Here is a 22,628-nt window from a genome sequence, read left to right as displayed (position 1 = left end):
GTTGTCCAGATATCTGAATTGCTTATGTTTAGCACAGCTTGAAGGCCATGATAACTACAGTCCTGGTTTCGCCACAGATGTGGGATGGATGGGGAAAGAGTTTCTGTGTGACCAGACACAAGCTGAAGAGCCATGACACACAGGCTGCAATCCAGAGCACTCCCACAGGCACGATGATGCACTCCAAGCTAGTCATGGCAGATGCAGCTCACTAAGAGCATCCTTCTCCCCCTCCCATATCCAGCAGTGAAGAAGCCTGGCCTGTGTTACTGGTGTCTTGCCACATCGCCGACACAAAGTGACTAACCTTACCTACATACACTGTGCAAGACAAAAGCTTTCTTCTGCAATCTTTAAAAGAGAGAACAGCAGCATCCGATAACTCTGTCTGAGCTTTACTGAGAAGATATGGCATGGGCATGGATGCCTGGTGAGGAACAGCATAAAGCAATGCATTGTAGGTGAGAGAACAGCTTTCAGAGCTGGGTTGGCCACTGTGCTAATCGACCTGACGTTTTTCAGACTCAGAAACCACTTTTAATCCCAAGCTACAGAACGGGGCCCGATGTAAATATTCAATCATGTGTCCAAGTTTATTCTCAAGTCTGTCCTTTCCTCGTTCTCCTCTCCCCACCCCTCTCCCTCTTTCTTGTTCTTCCTCCCTGTTGTAGCCCGAAAGGTATAATGTGTGTTAGGAAGTTGCAGCCTACCAGTGGGTGGTGCAGAGTGAACTGTTTCTGTATTCTAATAACGTCACAGTATTTCTAGGTGCTTCATTTGCAGAGATCATTCCTTGTGGTCCCCTGATATACCCTGCAGCTCAAATCATGGTGGCTCTTCATTCCTGGCTCCAATAGGGAGCAAAACAAAACCAGTGCGAAAGCTTAGCATATTGTTCAGCAGTGCAACCTCAAAACTATGCTGCTAGAATTGATCAAGGTATTTTGTCCGGCGCCTTAAGCTGTCCTGGTTTTTACTGAGCTATCTGCTGACAATATTGTTAGAGTGATGCCAATGCAGCATTAATTACATTTTGCTCTCTCTTTTTTGGTTTCGTGTTCCTGTATGTTTTTCCCATCATGGAACAATTCCCCACGATGACTCTTGCAACAGAGAATTCCCATGCAAATGCATTTGGTGCAGATGAGGGAATTGCCGCCTGCAGTTGTGGGAAGCTGATCGTCCAGTGATGGGAAAAGCACGTTGTGCGAATGAACTGTTAGTCAGTCCCATGATATTGGGTAGCACTTAATTATGTTTCCTTTGCGGAGCACCTTTCAAAGTTGGCCACTGTGATATCATCACTGGAGAATGCTGCAAGGATACATTACTCTGGGCATAGCCTTGACGTTTAGGGCTGAGCCAAACTATTCATGGTTTTCCATAAATGTTTCTTGGAGTGTTGAAAGCCATCTCAACCTGTTGATGATTTTTCAGGATTCCTTGCGAAAAATGCTCACTTATTCGTTTACATGAACTTTGGTCTCAGTTGCCATGTCACCCACCTGATTGGTTAGGTAGCATTACAATAGAATCACTTTTAGGGTATGATCGCCCAGGCATCTGCTCTCTTATATAACCAGGAAGCTCTTATATCAGATTAGACTAAGTGCCCATTCTCACCAGCAGCGGTTTGCCAAGATCCCTTGGATATGCAAGGGATTCAAAGATGCTAAACAGCAATGCAAAAGCTGTTATCGCAGGAAAAAATTCCACCCCCACTTAAACTTAAAAATCAAAACTGCAGAATAATCAGCCCAACTGCCTTGAAAATACATGTATGCATGCAGAATACATATGGGTGAATGTATAAAGGAATTGCATGTAAGTAGTGTGCTGAATTTATACATTTCTAAATAATATACAATATCTGCATGATTTGTTTTAGATGTATCTAAGAATGCATGGTGGTAATACAAGGTTGTATATGGAAATTACCAAATGAAATGCATGCACATACAGATAAACCCATTGCTTCCTAACAATCCCGTAATTTTCCAGCTTAAATAGTGAAACATCTCCTTTGCACTTCTGGTGCCAAAAGAGCCACCACTGTTCTATTCTGTATGTTGCTTATTATTGAGTACATAATGAATCTCCAACGATAGAACATGCTACTTTGTTTTAGGTGGGAGTAAGTCCCATTGACCTCAATGGGGCTTACTTCTGAAAGGACATCTATAGGATTGTGGTGCTAATTTGCCCATCAAGGAAGCTGATGTTACAGTGCATATCCACCAAATTCAACTGCTTAAATAAGTAAAATAGCTTAGACAGATGCCTCAGCAATGTTGAAACAGCGAATGCCTAAGCGCCACATTTGTAGACCCTTTCCTATCAATGCAGGACGCGGGTGGCGCTGTGGGTTAAACCACTGAGCCTAGGACTTGCTGATCGGAAGGTTGGCGGTTCGAATCCCCATGACGGGGTGAGCTCCTGTTGCTCGGTCCCTGCTCCTGCCAACCTAGCAGTTCGAAAGCACATCAAAGTGCAAGTAGATAAATAGGTACCACTCCGGCAGGAAGGTAAACGGTGTTTCCGTGCGCTGCTCTGGTTTGCCAGAAGCAGCTTGATCATGCTGGCCACATGACCCAGAAGCTGTACGCCAGCTCCCTCGGCCAATAAAGTGAGATGAGCGTCGCAACCCAGAGTCGGCCACGACTGGACCTAACGGTCAGGGGTCCCTTTACCTTTACTCCTATCAATACATGCAACTTCTCCAGGCAGATTTATACAAGCTTCTGTGGCAGCTCCAGACTACTTAGTTTGTATCCTACCTTTCCTCATTTTGTATCCTACCTTTCTCCATTTTAAAGGACATAAGACGGCTCCTATCACTCATAACTACTATTTCTTCCCCACTGGTTACTTCATGGCTGCTTTGGCCAGGTTTATCAATATTGCAGTTCAAACTGCAGGATGAAGAGTTTGGCACACATCTCTAGCTGGCATCCTTTGTTTGTCTCTTTCCTGCCCCTAAATTGACATGCTTTAAGAGATCCGGCTCTTTTCCTAGAAAAAGTCACTTACCGTCTGGAACAAAATGAGATGATCACCTGTGTACACATAGAATTACAGATCTGGCAATCTTTGAAGGGGATTTAAGAGAATGATGGTGTTGCAAGATGTGCATCATTATGCCATCTCATAAACCAAACCACTTTTCACCACTGCGCAGAAGGACCTCTCAGTAGTATCAGCGGAAAAGACCAGAGAAATACACAGGCTTTTAACTTCTGGATTCTGATGCCTTTGATTCCATCCCTTTTTCTTTCCTAAACATGGTTAGCTGAAATCGCACAGTAGATTTTGATGGATATAATTATTTTCATTAAAATAGCAAACACCATGGTGCATCCTTTCCCAGGGCAGATTGTACAGGAATTCTTACAGAAACAGGCCAAATATTGTATGTAGGAGTGACACCTTGGGAATATTTAATAGTATTTTTTTTTTTTTTAGTTATAATAGCAATAGAATTCTTTACAAGTTAGAATTCTTTACAAGTTAAGATCAGCTACATCTTTGTTTGATGTTCAAAGGAGAGAAAACAAGAGTTGGGAAGTTGTTTTAAAAATTAACTATGATGGTAAGCCAAAATACAAATCTTTTAGGAAAACTGGGCTTTTCCTCGTATACATACAGAAAACCAGGCACAACAGGTTTTTCAATTAAAGTAGTCTTCTGAGAGTGATAGAGGAAGAACCAAAAGCTTCTTAAAACCCTTATTGCTTCACATATTTGCCACCTGGGGCTATGGATCTGTTCTTCCCCAGTAAAAAAAAAAAGTTTCTGTCGCTGCTGTTGTTCTTTTTCTGACATGCCCAATTTTAATGGTTATTCAAGATGGATCACGCTATTTTCACACGTTCGATGGCTCTGCTTTTCCATAACCATTTAAGGTAGAGAAGATGGTGCCTATCACACTCCCCTTTGCATCATGAACAACTTTAATGAGGTAGGGTATCATTAGATGATAGCAGTTTTATGCTGAATGCAAGGAGGAGAATATAGGCACTTACCCAGCAAAGAGCAAGATAGAGAAATAATAGATACAATATGCAGAGATGAAAGAGCAAAGACGGCATCTCATTTACATTAATACAATAAAAATGCAGCACTAATGCGGCAACTTTTCCCTCGGAATTTTCTCTCTCTCCCCCAATAAAGTTGAACAATATTATGTTTATTATCACAAAGAGCTTAAAAGGAAGAGAATGCATTTGCCACAAACGCATAAGCATTACAGCACAGCTCCTGGCTATTAATATGTTTGAATTTAATTGCTCCTAATAGAAAATTTCATCAAAATGAACTTCGTAGCAGCACCTGAAAACGGGTGGTGGAATCAATTGGAACTGAACATCTGCACTTGGCGAACAGCAGCCAAAGCAGAGCAAACCGATGGAAGCAGCTTGCTTTTTGCCTTCCCTACAATTTATACCACCAGCACAAGCATGCTAAGTTTTTTGTTATGTTGGGACTTAATATCCCCCCCACGATAAGTTGGGAGCTCTTTTGTTCTCTAACAAAACAACTGTCTCAAGTGGCACAGAGCATATAAAGATTTATTCCGTCTTCTGCAATTTAGAAAACTAAATCTTCCTATCAGCAAGATTGCAAGGGTCACACTTCTCTATAGCCTCCCAATGGGTTGCTTAAAACAATACACGTGTGGACAGGACTGAGAATGGAGACCCACATAAATGCACATTTATTTAAATTTTGGAATCAATTTTTAACAAAACGACTGTTTCAAACAGTTTTGAGCATTTAAAAATTCTCTCTCTCTAGCAGTTTGGAATACTAAGACTTCATATCAGCAAAACTCTCAGTGCCTTGTTTTTCTATAACCTTTTTATTTGCGCCTGGGTATGGATGTGGAAGAATGTACGTGTGGGAACTGAGAGCATGGAGATGCACATATGCACATTTATTTACATTTAGATATTCCTAAAGGAGATTCGGTTTCGCCTTGGCCAGATTTCTTGGAGACCATTAAACAGTATTACTGCAGGCCATAGATCATAAACAATGTATTTCCCTCCCCCGCCCCCTGCTCCAGAGCTTATTACTTTTTTTGTAGATAATGTTAGGCCTTTTTCTTCCTGATGGTAAAACTGTGCTTCTTCAGAAATAAAGAACATCTCCCCTTTTCTATTCTAAACCTTTAGCTCCTGATTCTAGTATTTTCAACTATTTTTAAATCCCTCTCTTTTAAAAAAAAAAAGTGACTATCAACAACAGTTGCCAAAGGGAATGTGTAAATCTAATGGGGAACTGTGCTCGTCTGTGACCCATTTCCCCAAGAAATCTTACAAAGACACCATTCCCTAGTTGCTTTTCAGCATGAAGGTATGCCTAGCTCGCAATAGGCTGCATTAAGCATCTGGTTTAAAAAATGGCTTTAAAGAGGCAAAATACCAAGCGCCTTGCATCAGAGGTTATCCTAGTAAGGAGGAAAAACTATTTCAGTTTCTAAACCTAAATGACACTTTGAGCATATGTCATGTGTTGTAGGGTGAATCTGATGTTCATAGTATTCACAGGTCTTCTGTCTTTGTAAACTCCTGCTGCAATCCCAGGTCCCCTGCTCATTTTAAGGGACATTTTAAAGGCCGTACTGTATTTTGCCCCACTAAACACACACACACACACACACACACACACACACACATTTAATTTCCAGTTTGTTTCAAAGAGAATGTAGAAAGCACTTCAGAGCACCATTTGTAATTGACAGGAAACACAATAGCAATAATAATGCCATTGATTTGGAAACACTGTTATAGGACTATAAAGTGACTACAGTAAAGAAAACCAGACCTCTCCAAAGACTCCGGAGGGAAGTTCTACAGGAAGGCTAAGGGCAAAAAATAACTCATGCCATAACCTTAACAATATCCTTTTATTTTTCAGATTAAGAGCCTAATCTCACTGTACTTTCAGTGCCAGGCCTTGGAACGAAACTAACAGTGCACTCCTCTGCAAATCTACACAGAAGTAAAACCCATTAAGTTCTATGGAGTTTACGCCCAGTGGATGTAGGACTGCTGCCTAAAGCAGCAATCTTTGCACACAGCCTTGCTCAGGCATAAACCCTCACTGAATTCAGCAGCAGTCACTTCAGAGTAAGCATTTGTAAAAACGGGATGCAGTCCATAAGAATACGGTCTGTTGGGTTGGACCAACAATCCCACAAAATTCTCTTTCTTTCTTTCTCTCTCTCTCTCTCTCTCTCTCTCTCTCTCTCTCTCTCTCTCACACACACACACACACACACACACTCACACACACAATGCAAAAATCAATCATTCCAATTTGTTGAATGAATGAAACTAAAATCTTCTGCTGTGAATCAAACATGTTTCCAGCTGGCTCAAGTTATCAGGCTCCCTAAACCATCCTGCTGCTTGTGCGAGCATGTTCTGGAAGCAAAAACTTTACAAATGTCTTTAATTTCAGAAAGAAAGATGCCTTAATAAAATTAACAAAGGGGTATTTTCATAGCCAGGCTTTATGAAAAGAAACTTCGTGTGCTGCGCTGCCTACACAACGCTCCCCTGTCTGCAATACAATCCGAAAGAGTCTAAATGAAGACTATATTCTGCATTGGCAACCAATGTCTCAGCCACTAAAATAACCAGATTAGATTCCTGCCACAAATTAACATTTTCTTATGGTTAACATTTAAACTCTTAAAGTCTTCACAACAGCTTAATGCAATTTCTATTTCTATGTCTGTCTGATACTGAACATCAGCACTTCATCGACTGAAGTTGAATATTTCTGCGGCCACACCTGAAAGAAAACCAGACACCGTATTTTGCCGAAAATAAAATCAAGAAAGATTATGGCTTGGACAAAAAAAAAAAAAAAAAAATCAGGGAAAGGAGAAAATGTTTTCAAGTTTGCACTGAATTAAAAAAAAAAGTTATGGGGGTCCACCCATGCATAATATTTAAGCAGTTTTGAAAAATCAAAAAATTATTAGAGGATAATGAATATCACATTCTGGCTGGAAGCCTTTACTGGACAGAGTGCCAGCTCCTGGATTTTTTTTCTGGGCAGGAAGGAAAGTTGGGGCAAGATGCTCTCCCCGCCTTTGGTGAGTCTCTCTCTTTATCGCAGCAGATCCAGGGGAAGCTTTTCTGTGGGCTGCCTGCTAGAATGGAGAGCTCTTGGCAGATGCCCAAACATGGCAACTCCTGACCTGGGCCCTGAGTGTCGCTTGTAAAAAACCAAACATATACACCTTCCCTGGTTTGGAATATCTTTTTTGGAGCTGTGTCTTCAGAGAGGTGTAAAACCACTAGACGTCTCTCCCAGCGAACTAGTAAATGTTTCATCTGAATGGGGGTTGGACAAAGCTATGGGGGGGGGAGCAAAGACTTCTGTGACATCCTAATAAGTTTTTGTGAGCTACCAACCACCTCATGTGTATGGGATGTAATTGGGAACTGCTAAATATGTGATATGATGAAATTCAGATTGGAGGCTGTTGAGGAAGTCTTTTAGCAATGTAAACACACCAGGGAACAAGAAGAAAAAAATATTCTTTTATTTTGTGTGTTTTTATTGTTGTTAAGTTTTTATGTGGTGTCAAATGTAATGTTTTTCTTTTGTGTTTTTGTCTGTGTGTTATAAGAGAAAACCAACCATTTTTTTTTGAAACCTCCCCCCCCCATATGTATGGGATGTTACCCTGAGGCACAGGAGAACTCAGGGCAACATTTCTTGTATGTAAGGCACAACAGCAAGAAGAGGAGGTTAAGGGGTGATATGATAGCCATGTTCAAATATATAAAAGGATGTCACATAGAGGAGGGAGAAAGGTTGTTTTCTGCTGCTCCAGAGAAGCAGACACGGAGCAATGGATCCAAACTACAAGAAAGAAGATTCCACCTAAACATTAGGAAGAACTTCCTGACAGTAAGAGCTGTTTGACAGTGGAATTTGCTGCCAAGGAGTGTGGTGGAGTCTCCTTCTCTGGAGGTCTTTAAGCAGAGGCTTGACAACCATATGTCAGGAGTGCTCTGATGGTGTTTCCTGCTTGGCAGGGGGTTGGACTCGATGGCCCTTGTGGTCTATTCCAACTCTATGATTCTAGTGCAACAGACTAAATAATGGGGAAATAAATGCTTGAGCTTAGGTTAGACCAGCTGCCTGGGCACCAATGTTTCCAAAAGGCCCACTGCCCACTCTCACTGAGTATCATGGAGGAGCAGAGAAAGTCAGAAACATCATGAGAAATTTATGCGTGTGTTTCGCTTCCAGGTTAGGGAGGACCACTAGAAGCACCTTTCATCAAAGGTCCCCAAAATCCCTGGATCAGAAAAAGGAAATAGTTAAAGTATTCTTTACCACATGTGGGCATTTGAGATTTAAGGAGGAAGCAGAAGGCAAAGAAATAAGGTGTCTTACAAGGAAAGTGTAGGCTGCCTACAGGTGAGGACCGGGATGAAATTCCTGATCATTTATGAAGCTCTTCCAGCAGCCTGGGCAAGCCATTTTCTCAGCCTAACCTTCACCCAGTTGCAGTGAAAATAAGGAAGGTAAAAACTGCAATGCTCCTTATGCACAATGAAATGTGCCATAGAAATTGGGAGGAATTTCTAAATTGCAGCCAGCTATTAACAGAAGTGAGTTGTCCATATCAACAACAAAAATAGCAATCCAAATACCATATTCTTATGAGCTGATATGGTGGTCCGTTCTGATTCACAAAATGAAATGGATATACGAAGGGCAGAGGAAATCGTGTCCCAAGTAATAATCTACACAGATGGCAAATTGGTTGCATGTTAGATCATCGTGCTGCCAAATGGCCAGGAGACTTCCGCCCCATGTCAGTTAAAGATGTGTGGTGCAATTGTTGCCACCCATCTCACACATTTCAGGTGTGGTCCCACGAGCCCAATCCACAACCAGAAATGGATCGGTGCATTTGCCTGATCCCCAAATGCAATCCAGATTGAGGCCATCCCAAGACATTTTGGGCACTGGAGACAGATGCCAAGATGGCCTTGGTCTCCACCAAGGAAAAAAGTGATCAGGGAAGATCTACATGAGGAAGAAGGGAGGGAAGAAAGAAAGTTTGACACTGGGATCTGCTGATAGACCCTGCTGCTTGAGGTGGTCACCTCACCTTGCCTCTTGGACCGGCCAGCCCATTTGATGGTATCAAATGGGTGGGTGGGCTTTGAGCCAAGAATGGGGACATTCTATTCTGCCTAAGAAGTTAAATATCTCTCCTCCTTTTTGAACCCAAATTGCTTTTATGAAATCCGTCGGTGTTGTGATATAAGTATGAACTTGAAGAGTTTTGAAGCAAGAGTCTTTTTGGTGTCTTTGAAGTGTACTTCATCTCCCGGAGGAGAATACAAGGAAGACAATGTATTTTTATTTTATAGTACCATTCAGGCCTATTTTGCTTGGTACCCAGTTTTATTGTCTTTCTAATAAGGAGGCGTGTAGTAACATTGCATAAATGCAAAGCCTTTGATCATGATTATATGCATAGCACACATCTCTTACTATGCCATATATGAGACCTAAGACCTTGCTAGTCTACCCCAGAAGAAGGTGGATTGCTACGTCTGAAACGGTTGTTCGCTATTTAAATAACTGGTACTATTAAGGTGCAAATTGCAACTTTTAAGTAATGATTGCTAATAGTCTTATGTTTACTGCCACACAAGGACTTTCATGAAAACAAAATCTGCATTATTCATTTCTAGCTCTGGTAAACAAAGTAAATGCAGCTGGTTGCTCCCTGTGTTGTACTTTTGAGCTTTTTGCTTCTTAAACTGGCAACCTATCAGGGCCCAGCAGAGACAGGAGAGAGAACCAAAAGGGGAGAAAAAGAAAAGTGCTAAGTCCAGATTTTACATTCCCCAGCAATACGCAGCAAATTCACAATTTGTAATATAAAATATGCACATCTTGACAAGCTGTAGGAGGAGAGGAGGGCTTAATCCTGTGCAATTGGGTATGAAAGCTATTTCCGATATAGAGAAATAAAAATGGAATTAACATATCCATTCAGTCTTAGTCCTAGCTTTTCCTCTCCCCTCAATTGTGTTGGGTCATGCAATGGCTGCTCCCCAGAGACAGTTGCATTTTTTATAATTCAGAAACAACATTCTTGGTCTAATGCTCATCTTTCTCACCACGATGTAATCCCATTGGCTACAGGAGAATTCCTCCCATCTCTCAACCAGGGGAGAAGAAGGGAATCAGACCGACAGTCTGCAAAGCACCTTGGGCTCTTTAGGGATGCAAGATAACAATGCACATGTAATATATCATTACAAATAAATGTATGATGTAATGTCAGTCACTGACCTAAAAATATTCAAACATCTGCTCAAAGAATTATGCAGACAATAGTTGGGGAAGTGGGGGGGGGGGGAGAACAGTGCTGTTGAGAAATGAGTCAAGGGGAACATATGTGTTTGACATCGCTGTTTTCCTGACTCAAAGTACGATTTAAACAACAAAAAAAGAGTTAAGGACAAAATATGCCATCATCAAGCCCAAATAGCCCCTACTTATTCACTTACACCACCAGTTTCATTACAGCATTCTGTAACATACAATATAAGGATCTCGGGGCTTAACATTAATTATAGGGGGGGTGGAGGGGTGGAAATTGCCATGTAGGTAGATTTTCATCAAGCAGCGGGACATCCCTGCTGATTCACTTGCTTGTTCTCTCTAACCTTTACGTCGTTCATTAATCAAATGAGAAACCTGCTTTCGAAGTCAGTGCTGGGACGCAATTATTTACAGTTGTGCATAGGATATAATTTCAAGCAATGGCCAAAGCAGCTATGTGCAGGATCCTAAAACCTTAATACCTTCCTTTCCCTTAGAGACCAACTTCCTAAAAAGTTGCAAACTTTTCCCGAAGCATAATCCAATGTCATAATCCAATGTCCCTCCTCGAGCATGCAGATTATTTGTTTATTTGTTTTAAAGAATGACAAAGCTTGCACTTAAAAGAAGGCGAAAGAGAATACTTGTTGTGCCAAATATCTGGATAATCAATTGCTTCCTCCACACCTTCCTCATTCTGCCTAAGGCCATGTTGCGGCTTCTGGACCTCTGAGACCTCCTTCACCTTATGAAACAGAATCTGTATACTAGAGCAATGGAAATGAAAAGAAACGGAACAATGTTGCACGGTGTTTTAAAGACACTGTGTAAACTCAAAGCAGGACTTCCTCCGAAACAGTAGAAACTTGCTCTCTATTTGTTATGTTAAATGTAACCTTAAAGAACCAGCCCCCTCATAACTTGAAACAAATATTAAACAGGGGGCAATAACTTCTGAAAGCCGAGCACATATTTCACAACATAATTATGGGATATCATGGGCCCAAGTTATTCAAACTGTCACCCAGCAGTTTGAAAACCTCTACAAAAAAAAAAAAAAATGTTCCAAAGTTCTTTTCAGGGGAGTGGCATCTTGGCTGAGGACCAAGGATGATACCAGTGTAATTAACAAGGAGGCTGTTATCATGCACAAGATGCCTATTGTATGATATTATTTCCAGGTGGCACACGAACCTACCTTTTCCGGCATCCCTAACCTCTTAAATTCCAGCACACTTCAGGAAGAAGGAGTGTTCAAAAGTCCGACGGAAAGGAAAATCAAGGAATGTGTACATGGCGGATCAGGGCTGCCAGCACCCACAATGGCAACAGAAATGCTTTCAAGAGACGTTGGAGTCTTAGTTTATAAAGAACCAGAATCGTAGTACATAGGGCCTGTATTCATATGGAAAATCTAAACTTGTACCGCTAATAAGGAAAGGTTGATTTCTTTATTTTGGGCAAATGAGTGCAGCAATAACCATGTGGCAATACTGTTACTGCTGTCCTAAATGTCTCTCAGCAGAGTGAAAAATAACCCCCATATAATACTCTCCAAAGAAATTGTCTCAGTTATGCCTTTTGATTGTAGTCACCTAAAGCCCTTTTGTATAAAATAATCGTAACTAGCCTTTGAATTGCAATTATAATTTCTAATCTATAGACATATATTAGGGAGAATAGGGGAGGGGGATTGCCGAAGGTTGAACTGGGTCAAGTTTGTAAAAGTTTGTCAAACCCATTCTCCCCTCCAGGATTAATTTTCACATTTGAATAGTCCTCAAGCAGTACTGCGCAAGATTTACTCAAATGCCTATCCTGAAACTTTCCCACATTTCAAAGCTATATTATTCAGTGTCTAATGGAATTGCAAAGTGATATCTGATGACCTCCTGGCAGAGGGGGGATTGGGGAGGGTTTTTTTAAAAAACACAACAACAACACAGCAACAACTTAGCTTCACTGTACAGCTCTAATCTAAGTGAACACAAAGAAGAAGAAGAAAAATCCCACCCACATTAAAGCCAAACAAGATAATAATTGTGAATGTCTGGCTAAGAGATTCTAGAGGGCAAGACTTGCGTCACTGGCACTCAGGTTACCATAGTGAGTGATTTATTGATATGTATCAAGAATGAATAGATCAAAGGCAGCAAGATGACAGGTGATCAATCAAATGTCAAATCAAAGTTGGCAATCATCTGGAAACCTGATTTTTTCAGTGGGTGGGTCTGGTGGCAGAAAAAAAATGAACTTCCCAGCTGCGCTACCCAGAAACAAAAATCCTAGCAAACTATTCTCTCTGTCTCTGTCTCTCTCCATTAACCAACCTTACATTAAAATACATGCACACACCTAAAATCCACGTTAACATTTGTGCAGGCCTCTTTGCTCCCCCGTTCCTTGCTGGGCTCAACTTTTCCTAGCCTCTCTTTCCTCCCCGTTTGCAACCGAAGCAGAACACCGTCCCAAAAAGTTGCAAACTGCTGGAGCCGCCGGGAAAGCCCTTAAAAAAAAAAACAAAAAACCCGGTGCATCTGGAACCCCCCCCCCCCAATCATGCAGGCTAGAAACAGTTGCATTTCAACTTGAATAGCAGCGTGCAAGGGAAAGGAGTCCGAAAGATTAATTTGATTGGAATCTAAGGGGCTGCCTCCTAACCGTCAGAACGTTCGTTTTATTTCCTGTTGCAGTTTCTCTCCCCCCCCCCCCCGGCACGCTTTCTTTCGCCACTGATGATCAAAGGCTTGAACTTCAACCAGCGGGTTCATCAACAGAGACCAGACAGCCCCCCCCGCCCCCGCCGCCGCTATTTCAGAGGGAGAAAGAGAAAGAACTGAACGAGAAACGACGCTATGGAAATGGTGATTATTATTATTATTTAAAAAGCAAAACATTACTCTTCTAGAGGCATGAAAACTGCAGTACAAAATAATATATATATATTTTTAAAAAATTCCAAGGGCTCCTCGTTGCAAAGCGCATAGCAGGGATGCAACGCGAAGATGATCAAAGGGGATTTGAGGGGGTTGGGGAGGGGAAGAGAGGAGGGGAAGAGAGGTGCGAAACCATGTGGAAGAAAGTTGGGGGGAAAAGTTTAAAAGGGAGACAGGACCCGAGCAGCGTCGGGACGAGGCGGAAAAGCGGTCTTCTTGCCCCCCCCCCCTCCTCACCTCCCCGCCCGCCCTGAAAAAATAAATAAAAATAAGCACCGGTTGGTGCGAAAACTAGTCGGCTTCCAGAGAGGCTGATTCAATAGTGTCCAAGTTGCAAAGGATGGGGGGGGGGGGGTTTGAGAAACAGAGAGGGAAAGATTGAAATAAAAATGATGGGGTTTTTTTCCCCCTTCCCCTTTTTAAAAAATTGCAAAGACAAAATCTCTCCAAGCGCGTCCCTACAATAAACTGTGGGGGAGGAGGGGAGGGCTTAAAGGTCTTCGGGAGACGCCGAGAGGGCTGCGGCGAGTGGGTTGGCTCCTTACCTGCTGCCCGTTTGGGTGCCTGCTGTTTCCTCCTTGGCATCGCTGTACTTTCTCCAGTCTCACTTCTCTTTCCAGATCCGAGGAGCCTTGGAAGCTCGCGGGGCTTGTTTTCTGTCTCTCTCCCTCTCTCTCTCTTTCTGTGTGTGCGCGTGTGTCTGTGTTTTTTTTCTCTCTCCCTTCCCCTCCCTCCCTCTCTCTCTCTCTCTCCTCTCTCCCTCTCTCTTCCTTTCCTCCCCTCCGCCGCTTTGCCTCCTCAGCGACCCACCGCCGGCAGCACTAAGCACCCGTCTCTCTTCTTTGGCACTTCTCTGACGAGATCAACCTGTTCGGATTCTGATTCTTAGGATTTAATTTTAAAAAGGAAAGGGAAACCGGGAATGTGTGGGGGGGTGGGGAGCGGCTGCTTTTCTATCTATCTCTCTTTTTTGGTCTTGTTTGAACTGTTGCAAGACTTGCTTTGATGCAAAACACCCAGGAACATCAAATGCAAAAAAGAAAAGGGAAAAAAAAGGTGCCGGGATTTATTTTATTTTTGTTTTTTTTGAAAAGTGATCAATAAATAGCAAAATATAGATATGCAAAATATTTTTTTTTTTAAAAAAAAAAAGCAGCTCAGGCGGTTGTTTCCCCCCCTATTTCCTCTCTTTCCCTCTCACCCCCCCTCTCTCTTATTTCTCTTATTTCTCTCTCCCCCCCCCCCTTTCCTCGTCGCCTCCTTCGCGTAGATCTATATGGCGGATTGGTGAGTGTTGGCTGAGAAAACCGCAGGTTTGTTGCTGTCAGATGCCAGGTTGTGAGTGATATGGAAGAGGACAGAGAAGCTTTGGATGGGAGGAAATCTGGTGTTCACACACACACACGCGCACATCCACACACATCCACACGCACAACCACACACATCCACACACGCACATCCACACACACACACACAGGCACAAGCACAGGCAGGGCGAGGCGATGCCAGCGAACATCGATCCACTGAGCAAACTGTACATTAACAAACTCCTCCTCCGCGACCTGATGACAGGATGAAATTTACTCCGAGCAGACAGAAGGCAGTCAGTTTATTAAAGAGACAGGGCTTTGCTGATCACAGGCACTTCGGCGGGAGGGGGACGGAAGGAGCGAAAGAGACCACCTTATTCAAGCAATCGCTCCTCCTCCAGTGCCAACCTGTTTGTGTACTCACCTCACCTCTCTCCTCACCCCCCCCCCCAAATAATACGATCCTCTCCTGGCTAGCCCCCCTTTCCCATCACTGCAGGAAACTGGACCAAATTGTGCCCCCCCCCCATCCCAATCAGGGCACTGGAAGATCGATTCCATGCAGGATCCAGCCTTGACAAGCAGCTGATGAGGTGAAGTGGACAGTGCATCTGAGCATGTTCAGAGTGCCTCTGCCTTGCCAGGGATTGCATGAGATATCTATACCCCTGCTCTCACACATACACTATCCTGAATATTAGAAAGGGTTTAAAAACAAAAAAACCACAAGCCATTCTATCTGATTCCCTCTCTTTCACACACACACTTGGGAGGATGGTACATGATAAAGTTCTCTCTTTCCCACACTTTTGAAAATAGATTGCTGACAAGTTCTCACCATCAGAGAAAGACACCCAGGAGGTGTTGGGTTGCCTCTGGAACAAACTGTATGAAGTTTCCTTTATTTCCTTTTCCTCTGTTTTGCCCAGGTGTTTGGCGGCGATAGCCAGATGAAGGCTGTAGCTGCTTGCAGCTGGGAGGCAATGAGAGAAAACCCCTCGAAGTGGAGGAGGCTATGGAGAGGTGAGTGGGAGGAGGAGGAGAAGGAGGAAGAAGAAAGAGGGTGAAACAAGGGCAACACAATCCTCGAGGCTTTCCCTCCAAAAGCATCGCTTTGGCGTAGGAAGGAGAAGAAACAAAATGCGTGGACGCCACAACGTGCATTTGGACAAGTGTACACATCTGGTGGGAGCCTCCTGCCCGTCACAGCTTCCTGCTCTGCGTACACCAAATCTCAGTGCACACGTGTTTGTCCGCCACACGATATGGCATACATACAGCTTAGCCACCTGGAAGTGATAACCAAGAAGGAAATCATCTTGTGTGAAGTGGCCCGAAGGAGGAAGTAACATTACAGTCCCACTTATCGGAGAGTGATCCAGATATATTGGAAACATCTGGAGGAGCGGCAGTTTTGGATGCGATTGTACATTCAGCTGCATTAATGGAGAACAGAAGAGGATGGAGAAAAAACAGCAAAAAGCAGTGAGGTGTCTGAGGTAGCTGGGAGAGGCCGTTTGGTGGAGTGGATCAAACAAGGCTGGTCTTAGATCAGTGAAGAATCGCGGCTGTCTCGTGCCACCATCAGCCATTGATTCACCAGAATCTCCACATCAGCTTCTCTGTACAATGAGATGGGGTCATTATCTTTTGGTGTGCAATAGATTTAAATATCCACAAATGTGCAATATTTATTCAGTGGTCCAGTACCAAGTGCTAAAGCTTTTGTGCATCATACCACTTTCAGCAACACAGTTGTTTTCTGGGAGTAATCTCCGCCCCCATAAATAACAGTCAAAGATGCATCTAACAAGAGCTATAGACAAAAGAAAGCCTTACCAATTCTCTGCCAAAGAAACCAGTCTCCGTTTATGTTGCTGGAGCTCTTGACATTTTTTCTCAAGACAATGCTCCTTTTGCATGATGTTCTGTTTCCCCTTGTATTCAGTCCACAGTTATTTTGTCAATCGGAATGTGAGATTCTACCACCCCAAACTAGAACCTCTATTGCAATTATGAGCAGGATGTGGAATGTAGTTGTCAAACTGAGTTCATGGGGGATCCTTTGGACAAAGGCTTTGACGAGAAATCTTGCTTCTTCCCAGTGCCATTTTGGTGAGCTTTGGATGTATCTTATTTTTCATTATTTAAAGCAAAGATTTCATCTCACCTTATATCAAGATTTTTAAAAAAAACAACAAATAAATAAATTGCAAATGTTATTGAATAAAAAAACCCAATTGTGAAACATAAAATGTTGCTTTCTAGGACAGATGCAGCTACAGATGTTAGGTCTTGTATGCAGTCACCCACATGGCATCAAAACAGACTTGGAAAACCTGTTACATTACAGATTAAGCTCACATTCACAAGGTATACTTCAGTATAAAGCATTAATTTCTCCCTAGAAATTATCAAGGGGGCATAGATATTATCAAGGGGTTCAACAATGTTTTAAAAATCAAGACAAGTCTCATGATAAAAGAAGCAGGGAGTGTAAAATGAAGACAAGCAAATGTTCCATTAGAATATTCTCTTGGGAGCCACCCAGAATGACTGGGGAAACCCAGCCAGATGGGCGGAGTATAAATATATTATTGTTGTTGTTGTTGTTGTTGTTGTTGTTGTTGTTGTTGTTGTTGTTGTTGTTATTTATTACTACTACTACTACTACTACAGCCTTTGGCAACTGTCTAGATGATTTGAACTACAATGCCCACCAGCTTCAGCCAGCACAACCATATGCAAAGACTATTAAAATAATGAGATAATAAAATTATAGTCATTGGACCCCCCCCCCCAATAAAGCAGGTGAGCATCCATGGAAAAAACTTTCCACAGATGAGGTGCCATCACCAAAAAGGCCCTGATTCTCCCATCACTTTCCCTTTGGAAGCAGAGGCAACCGGTGCAGGCCCTGCCAAACTAATCATTCAGCAGCGTAGGTTGGCATCCGTCTGTCTCGAGAGACAATGGAGGAGTCTGGCAGTGTGATGCATTATTAAAAATGCTAATGCAATTGAAGGCTACATCAACAGGAGCTTATAAGATGGTCCCTAATTTTTCGGCTTTGGTCAGACTTTACATTGAGGAGTGTGTGTGCCGTTCTGGGCACCACCATTTAAGGATATTAAAATACTTAAATATGTCCAGGAGGCAGATGATGAAGATGGGAAAGATTGAAGGATTAGGGTACCATTAGTTGGGGGGGGGGGGGAGGAAAGACTGTTTGAAGCACTTGTCACATAAGATAATGGAGCAAATTTCTGTCACTCTAGATGAAACAATGGGTTCAAATTAGATGGAAGGAGATTTTGACCAAACACCAGAAATAACTTCTTGATGGTATGAGGTGCTTGACAGTAGAACGATCACTTTGAGGCTTTAGAGCTGAGGCTTTCTAGCCCTCCTATCAAAGATGCCATAGAGGCAGGATTCCCACATGAACAGGAGATTGGACTAGACTGCCTGTATGTCCCTTTAATTTCTACGATTCTAGCAAGGTCAGCAGCATCAGGTCTCACTGCAGGTACAACAGCTTCAGAAGCTCCAACAGTAGGGCAGACAGTCCAGAGTTGGGTTTCTCTTGGGATGGAGGATGGTTTGAGGAGGAAGAAGGTAGTGAGATTAACTTGGGCGGGGAGCAGGTTTTTGAGGTGCTTCTTTTGTCTTCTTCAAACGTGCCTGTCAGATACAAAGATCCAGCATCTGTTCTTGTGGAAGTTCTGAGAAAACATCAGGGTGAAGAAGGGAAATCTGATCCACACCTTGGAAAACATTCAATGCGTACGAGAGCCATCTCACACACCAGAAAGTCTGATTCAAACTTTTTAACTACCGTTAAGAAGTCGTGTCCTTTGCAGAGTCCAGTGCCTCTGTGGCCACTGAAGAATAAAAGAATCAGTGCTAGCTGACTGCTGAATGTCCATTAAAGATGATGGCCACATGCTGAAATGGTCACCTGATGCGCTGTTACTTGCCCAGAATGCTCTTGGAAGTGTGTAGCAAAAGCTGCCCTATCTCAGTAAAAATAGTAAACCAGTCTGACTGCACAAAGGAGAAATCAGGTGCAGGACAGGTCACCTCATACTGTAGGGTTGCTATATTTCAAAAAGTAAAAACCAGGACACCCCAAAAGTTAAGCCTATCATACTGTAAATTCACTCAAGACTACAGCAGCCGGGTCTGATATTTGGTTGGGGAAGCCCACTTTTCCATAGTAAACTCCCCTATGACTTGGGAGTCAAGTTTTCTTGCCTCCTAGACCAGGCATCCCCAAACTCGGCCCTCCAGCTGTTTTGGGACTACAACTCCCATCATCCCTAGCTAACAGGACCAGTGGTCAGGGATGATGGGAACTGTAGTCCCAAAACAGCTGGAGGGCCGAGTTTGGGGATGCCTGTCCTAGACAAAGCCCCAGGGACACCATCAGCACCCCAACAGAAAATAAGCTTTGCTCCTCTCATCCATTCCAGTCTATGATGCGGCACCTTCTTAACAAATAAACATTTCCAACAGGTGACTGGGGGCAGGGGAAAGAGAACCACCACAAAATGCAATTTCTGAACTGGTTTATTATGGATGTTATCAGTTTTGTTTTGTTTTTAATTTACATAATTTTTATTCCATTTTTCCTCTTTTATCCTCCACCCCATTTAGCACCCTTAGATTCTTAACCCCTTGGAGACTCCCCTATTAAAGTTTGGTGGAATCCTTGATTTACCCTTTAGTCCTGGGAAATTAAAATGATCAAACTGAAGCACCAGTGTCCCTAAGAAACAGAACTTCCCACAACACAACATTACTTAAATATGAAGCTTTTTTCACCCCTCTAGCCTGGATTTTGGGCAGAAGCGACATTTTAGGAGGCAAGCCTTGGATTTTCAACAGGTAAAAGGGATGTGTTTCTGTGTGATGCACAACTTTTTGCCACACACAACCTGCAGGACCAGACCAAATACCTCTTCGGTTTCAGCATTCTGCTCTCTCAGCTGCTGCCAGATGTCTATGGAAAGCCCACAAGAAAGAAATGACAATGATAGCTGCCTGTCTCCCAGTCGTGATGGGGATCATAACTGATGGGGATCATAATATACAGCTTAAAGGGTTTTCTACAATCAAGCAGTATAAGAAAATTATAAAAGAAATCATAAATAAGCACTGTTTTAGAGCACCTATAAAATAAATAGTGCATTCCAATAAAGCATGGAGAGAGAGAGAGAGAGAGAGAACTAACTTTCCTTGGTGAATAAAAGACACTTTGAAGATGCTCAGTGGCACTCTCTACTTCACATAATCTAGAGCTGTTAAGCAGTTTTGAAGATTGTGAGCTACTGTACTGACCTTAGATGAAATTAATTCCTTCCTAACAACCCTTGTGGAAGTAAACATTGTGGAAGTAAACACTGGAGTTACAATTTACAGGCATAAGTGGCTTGAAGTAGTCTGGCAAACGCTTGCTTCTAGATTCATCTCTTTCGTTCCTATCTTGATGCAGCTGGTCATGTAAATTGGCACGGATACAGGTGCTGCAGAATACTAATCCTGCATTTGTAAGAACATGGACACAGGTGTGGGAAACACCTTGGAACTCCCTGCCTATTGATATAAAGCAGCTGCCTTCAGTGTAACCTTTTCAATGCCTGCTAAAAACATTCTTGTTTAGATAAAGCCTACCCAGATTAGAAGGTTGAGATAATTTTAGAATTCTAACTTTTGTATGGTTTAGAGTATAGTTGTAATTTTACTGTTTTATCTTTAGTAAAAAAAAATTTTTAAAAAAATATATCTAGCAATGTATACATTTTAATAATAAATGAACAAACAATATCAATTTTTCCCCCTCCAGAGGTGGAGTAAAATACAAGAGTCAGATGCGGTTGCTATTAAGTCCTGCAATAAATGCAGCACCTAGCACACTTGCGTCAAATCAACAAAGCCACTTCTTGCAGAGGTGCTGCATACAAGCAAATGCAAACTTATTAGTTATAAATACTTATTTATCTTACAAGACCCTTTCTAGATTGCCTTTGAGCCCTAACAAAGACCTCAGCCCCCTGCGAGGCATTTTACAGTCAAGTCAAAACCAACAAAGGCAATAAAATCACGGCAATAATTTTAGTGTTTCAGGGAATGTGGCTGCAGGGAAGAGTGTGTGAGTGAGTGAGTGGGTGGGTGGGTGGGCCGGTTGACGTTAGGTGGGGAAGGTAAAATGGGCAGACAATTTCTGAGGTTGGTTTGGCCTAGAAAACAAGCCAAGGCATTTTCCAGTTCTTGCTTTTAACAGACACTTGGCTTATTTTCCAAGCCGCTGCAATGTGGAGCCCAGGGAAAGTCACCCATTTGTGCTGCAGACTCATGCCAAAGATATAAATCATTTGCCCTAAAAATGAAACAAGAGGGTTGATAGCATATTATGAGGAGAAAAAGCAGCTAAAACAATTACGCACAGCACCACCACCATTATTATTATTATTATTATTAATATTATTCACAATTTAATCTTGCAAGGGTTTGAAATTGGCTGTGAGTCTACTGAAATAATATCATGGCATCTTACCCTCCACTGAAATCCGAACAGAAGCTTTCTGCACTTTTAGGGTTGCCATTTGAGATTTGGCCCAAAAAGCTCAACAACGCCCCCCCCCCCCCAAGTTCATTTATGCTGTTGGAAATATGGCAACCCTATGCACTGTTGTGGGATAATTTTGTGGTTTCTGAAAACCGTTGCTACTTGAGACACTGGGTTGATTTTTCTCAATTTTTCCACATTTCTTTGGAATGCTCCAATTAGACTGTGTCTAATTCTTCAGCTTTCAGATACCCAAAATGAGGGGTGCTAAAAACACAACTTGGGAATTCAAAATATATTTTGGTTAAATTAATATAATTTAGTTTTGCTTTCTAAGTGGAATGTGTGTAAAATTGCACAGAAATAATTTAAAATGATTCTCAAGTACTTGCTGTTATACATTGATATTATTTTTATTTAGTTATTATTATTGCAATTATTTAGCATGACCTGACATTTCCAGAAGGTAAAAAATTAAAATCCTTTGGTTTTCCGAAAGTAGTTTATGTGCTTTTTCACCAAGCACAGACTTAGCAAATGAAATGTTGTCCATTTACAAAAATAATAGCAGATTTGAATTCTTCACACCCAAAACCATATTTTTAAGACCCCTCACTGAAATGTGCAAAAATTAAGTTTCACCCCCTAAAATGGAACACCCGAATGCTCCATTTCACTTGTGGTGCCACCTTTTGTGACATAGGGGTCCAAATGTTGTGGATATAATATGGAGAAATCCCATGTCATAATTTGTTTCAGTACTGCGGATTTTACTAGAAGAAGGTTCTTTTCATAAGAGGTTCTTCTCATGATCAGGAACATGGGAATGGTTAAACAGCTTAGACATGGGTTGACAACTAAAGAATGGGTTATGTTATGTTATGTTATGTTATGTTATGTTATGTTATGTTATGTTATGTTATGTTATGTTATGTTGTTATGTTATTATTTTACACCAGAACCATTGCTGTAATCCAAAGGGCATGTGCTGGTTCCACCATGGTATGTCACTCCTGTGACTGTAGGTTTCAATATGCAACGTAAGAAAAAAATCTGTGAGTGTCTTAGGGAAGGATACAATGCAGAGACAGACTTATAAGTATGGCAGTAATGAGATGGAGTCCTATCCTGGATTTTCTTTTTTTAAAACACACACACACACACAAAATAAATGGAAGCATTAACAAGGCTTGGTTGAGAGGAGATCTACAGATTTATGGCTTCCTGTCTCCACCAGCAGATGTCATTGTGGCTGGCAGAACAGAATGCCTTTTAAGAAGGATTGGGGGTGGGATTACAAAGGCTGGGGCGGGGGGGGGGAGAGAGAGAAGAAAAATCTGGTGTCCATTTTTATACATCAGCCAGAGTCCGTTTACAATTCTGAGCAGAACTGACACTGCACAGGATCTGCAGGCTTGCTCCTTCTGCTAT

At 42.1% G+C, this 22,628-nt stretch overlaps 1 protein-coding gene and 1 long non-coding RNA gene across 4 annotated transcripts in view; one reads left to right on the top strand and one right to left on the bottom strand.

The window, feature by feature from the left end:
- Nucleotides 1-14,441, bottom strand: part of TSHZ2 (teashirt zinc finger homeobox 2) — a 330,390-nt gene extending 315,949 nt beyond the window's left edge. For 2 of the 3 annotated variants that reach the window (XM_077929297.1, XM_028735226.2), the window contains exon 1: nucleotides 13,862-14,440. In XM_077929297.1, coding sequence (XP_077785423.1) covers nucleotides 13,862-13,901 — 40 coding nt within the window. In that variant the 5' untranslated portion in view covers nucleotides 13,902-14,440. Of the gene's footprint in view, nucleotides 1-13,861 lie in introns of all 3 variants that reach the window. The other variant, XM_028735227.2, reaches the window with a different exon arrangement.
- LOC144327852 (uncharacterized) lies at nucleotides 12,616-17,234 on the top strand. Its single transcript, XR_013393022.1, has 2 exons — nucleotides 12,616-13,244; nucleotides 15,556-17,234. It is a non-coding gene; the product is annotated as an uncharacterized LOC144327852 (long non-coding RNA).
- Nucleotides 17,235-22,628: the final 5,394 nt, after the last annotated feature.

Source organism: Podarcis muralis, chromosome 5, assembly GCF_964188315.1.
Source record: "Podarcis muralis chromosome 5, rPodMur119.hap1.1, whole genome shotgun sequence".
Classification (NCBI taxonomy): domain Eukaryota; kingdom Metazoa; phylum Chordata; class Lepidosauria; order Squamata; family Lacertidae; genus Podarcis; species Podarcis muralis.
This window is presented reverse-complemented; position numbering and strand designations above follow the sequence as displayed.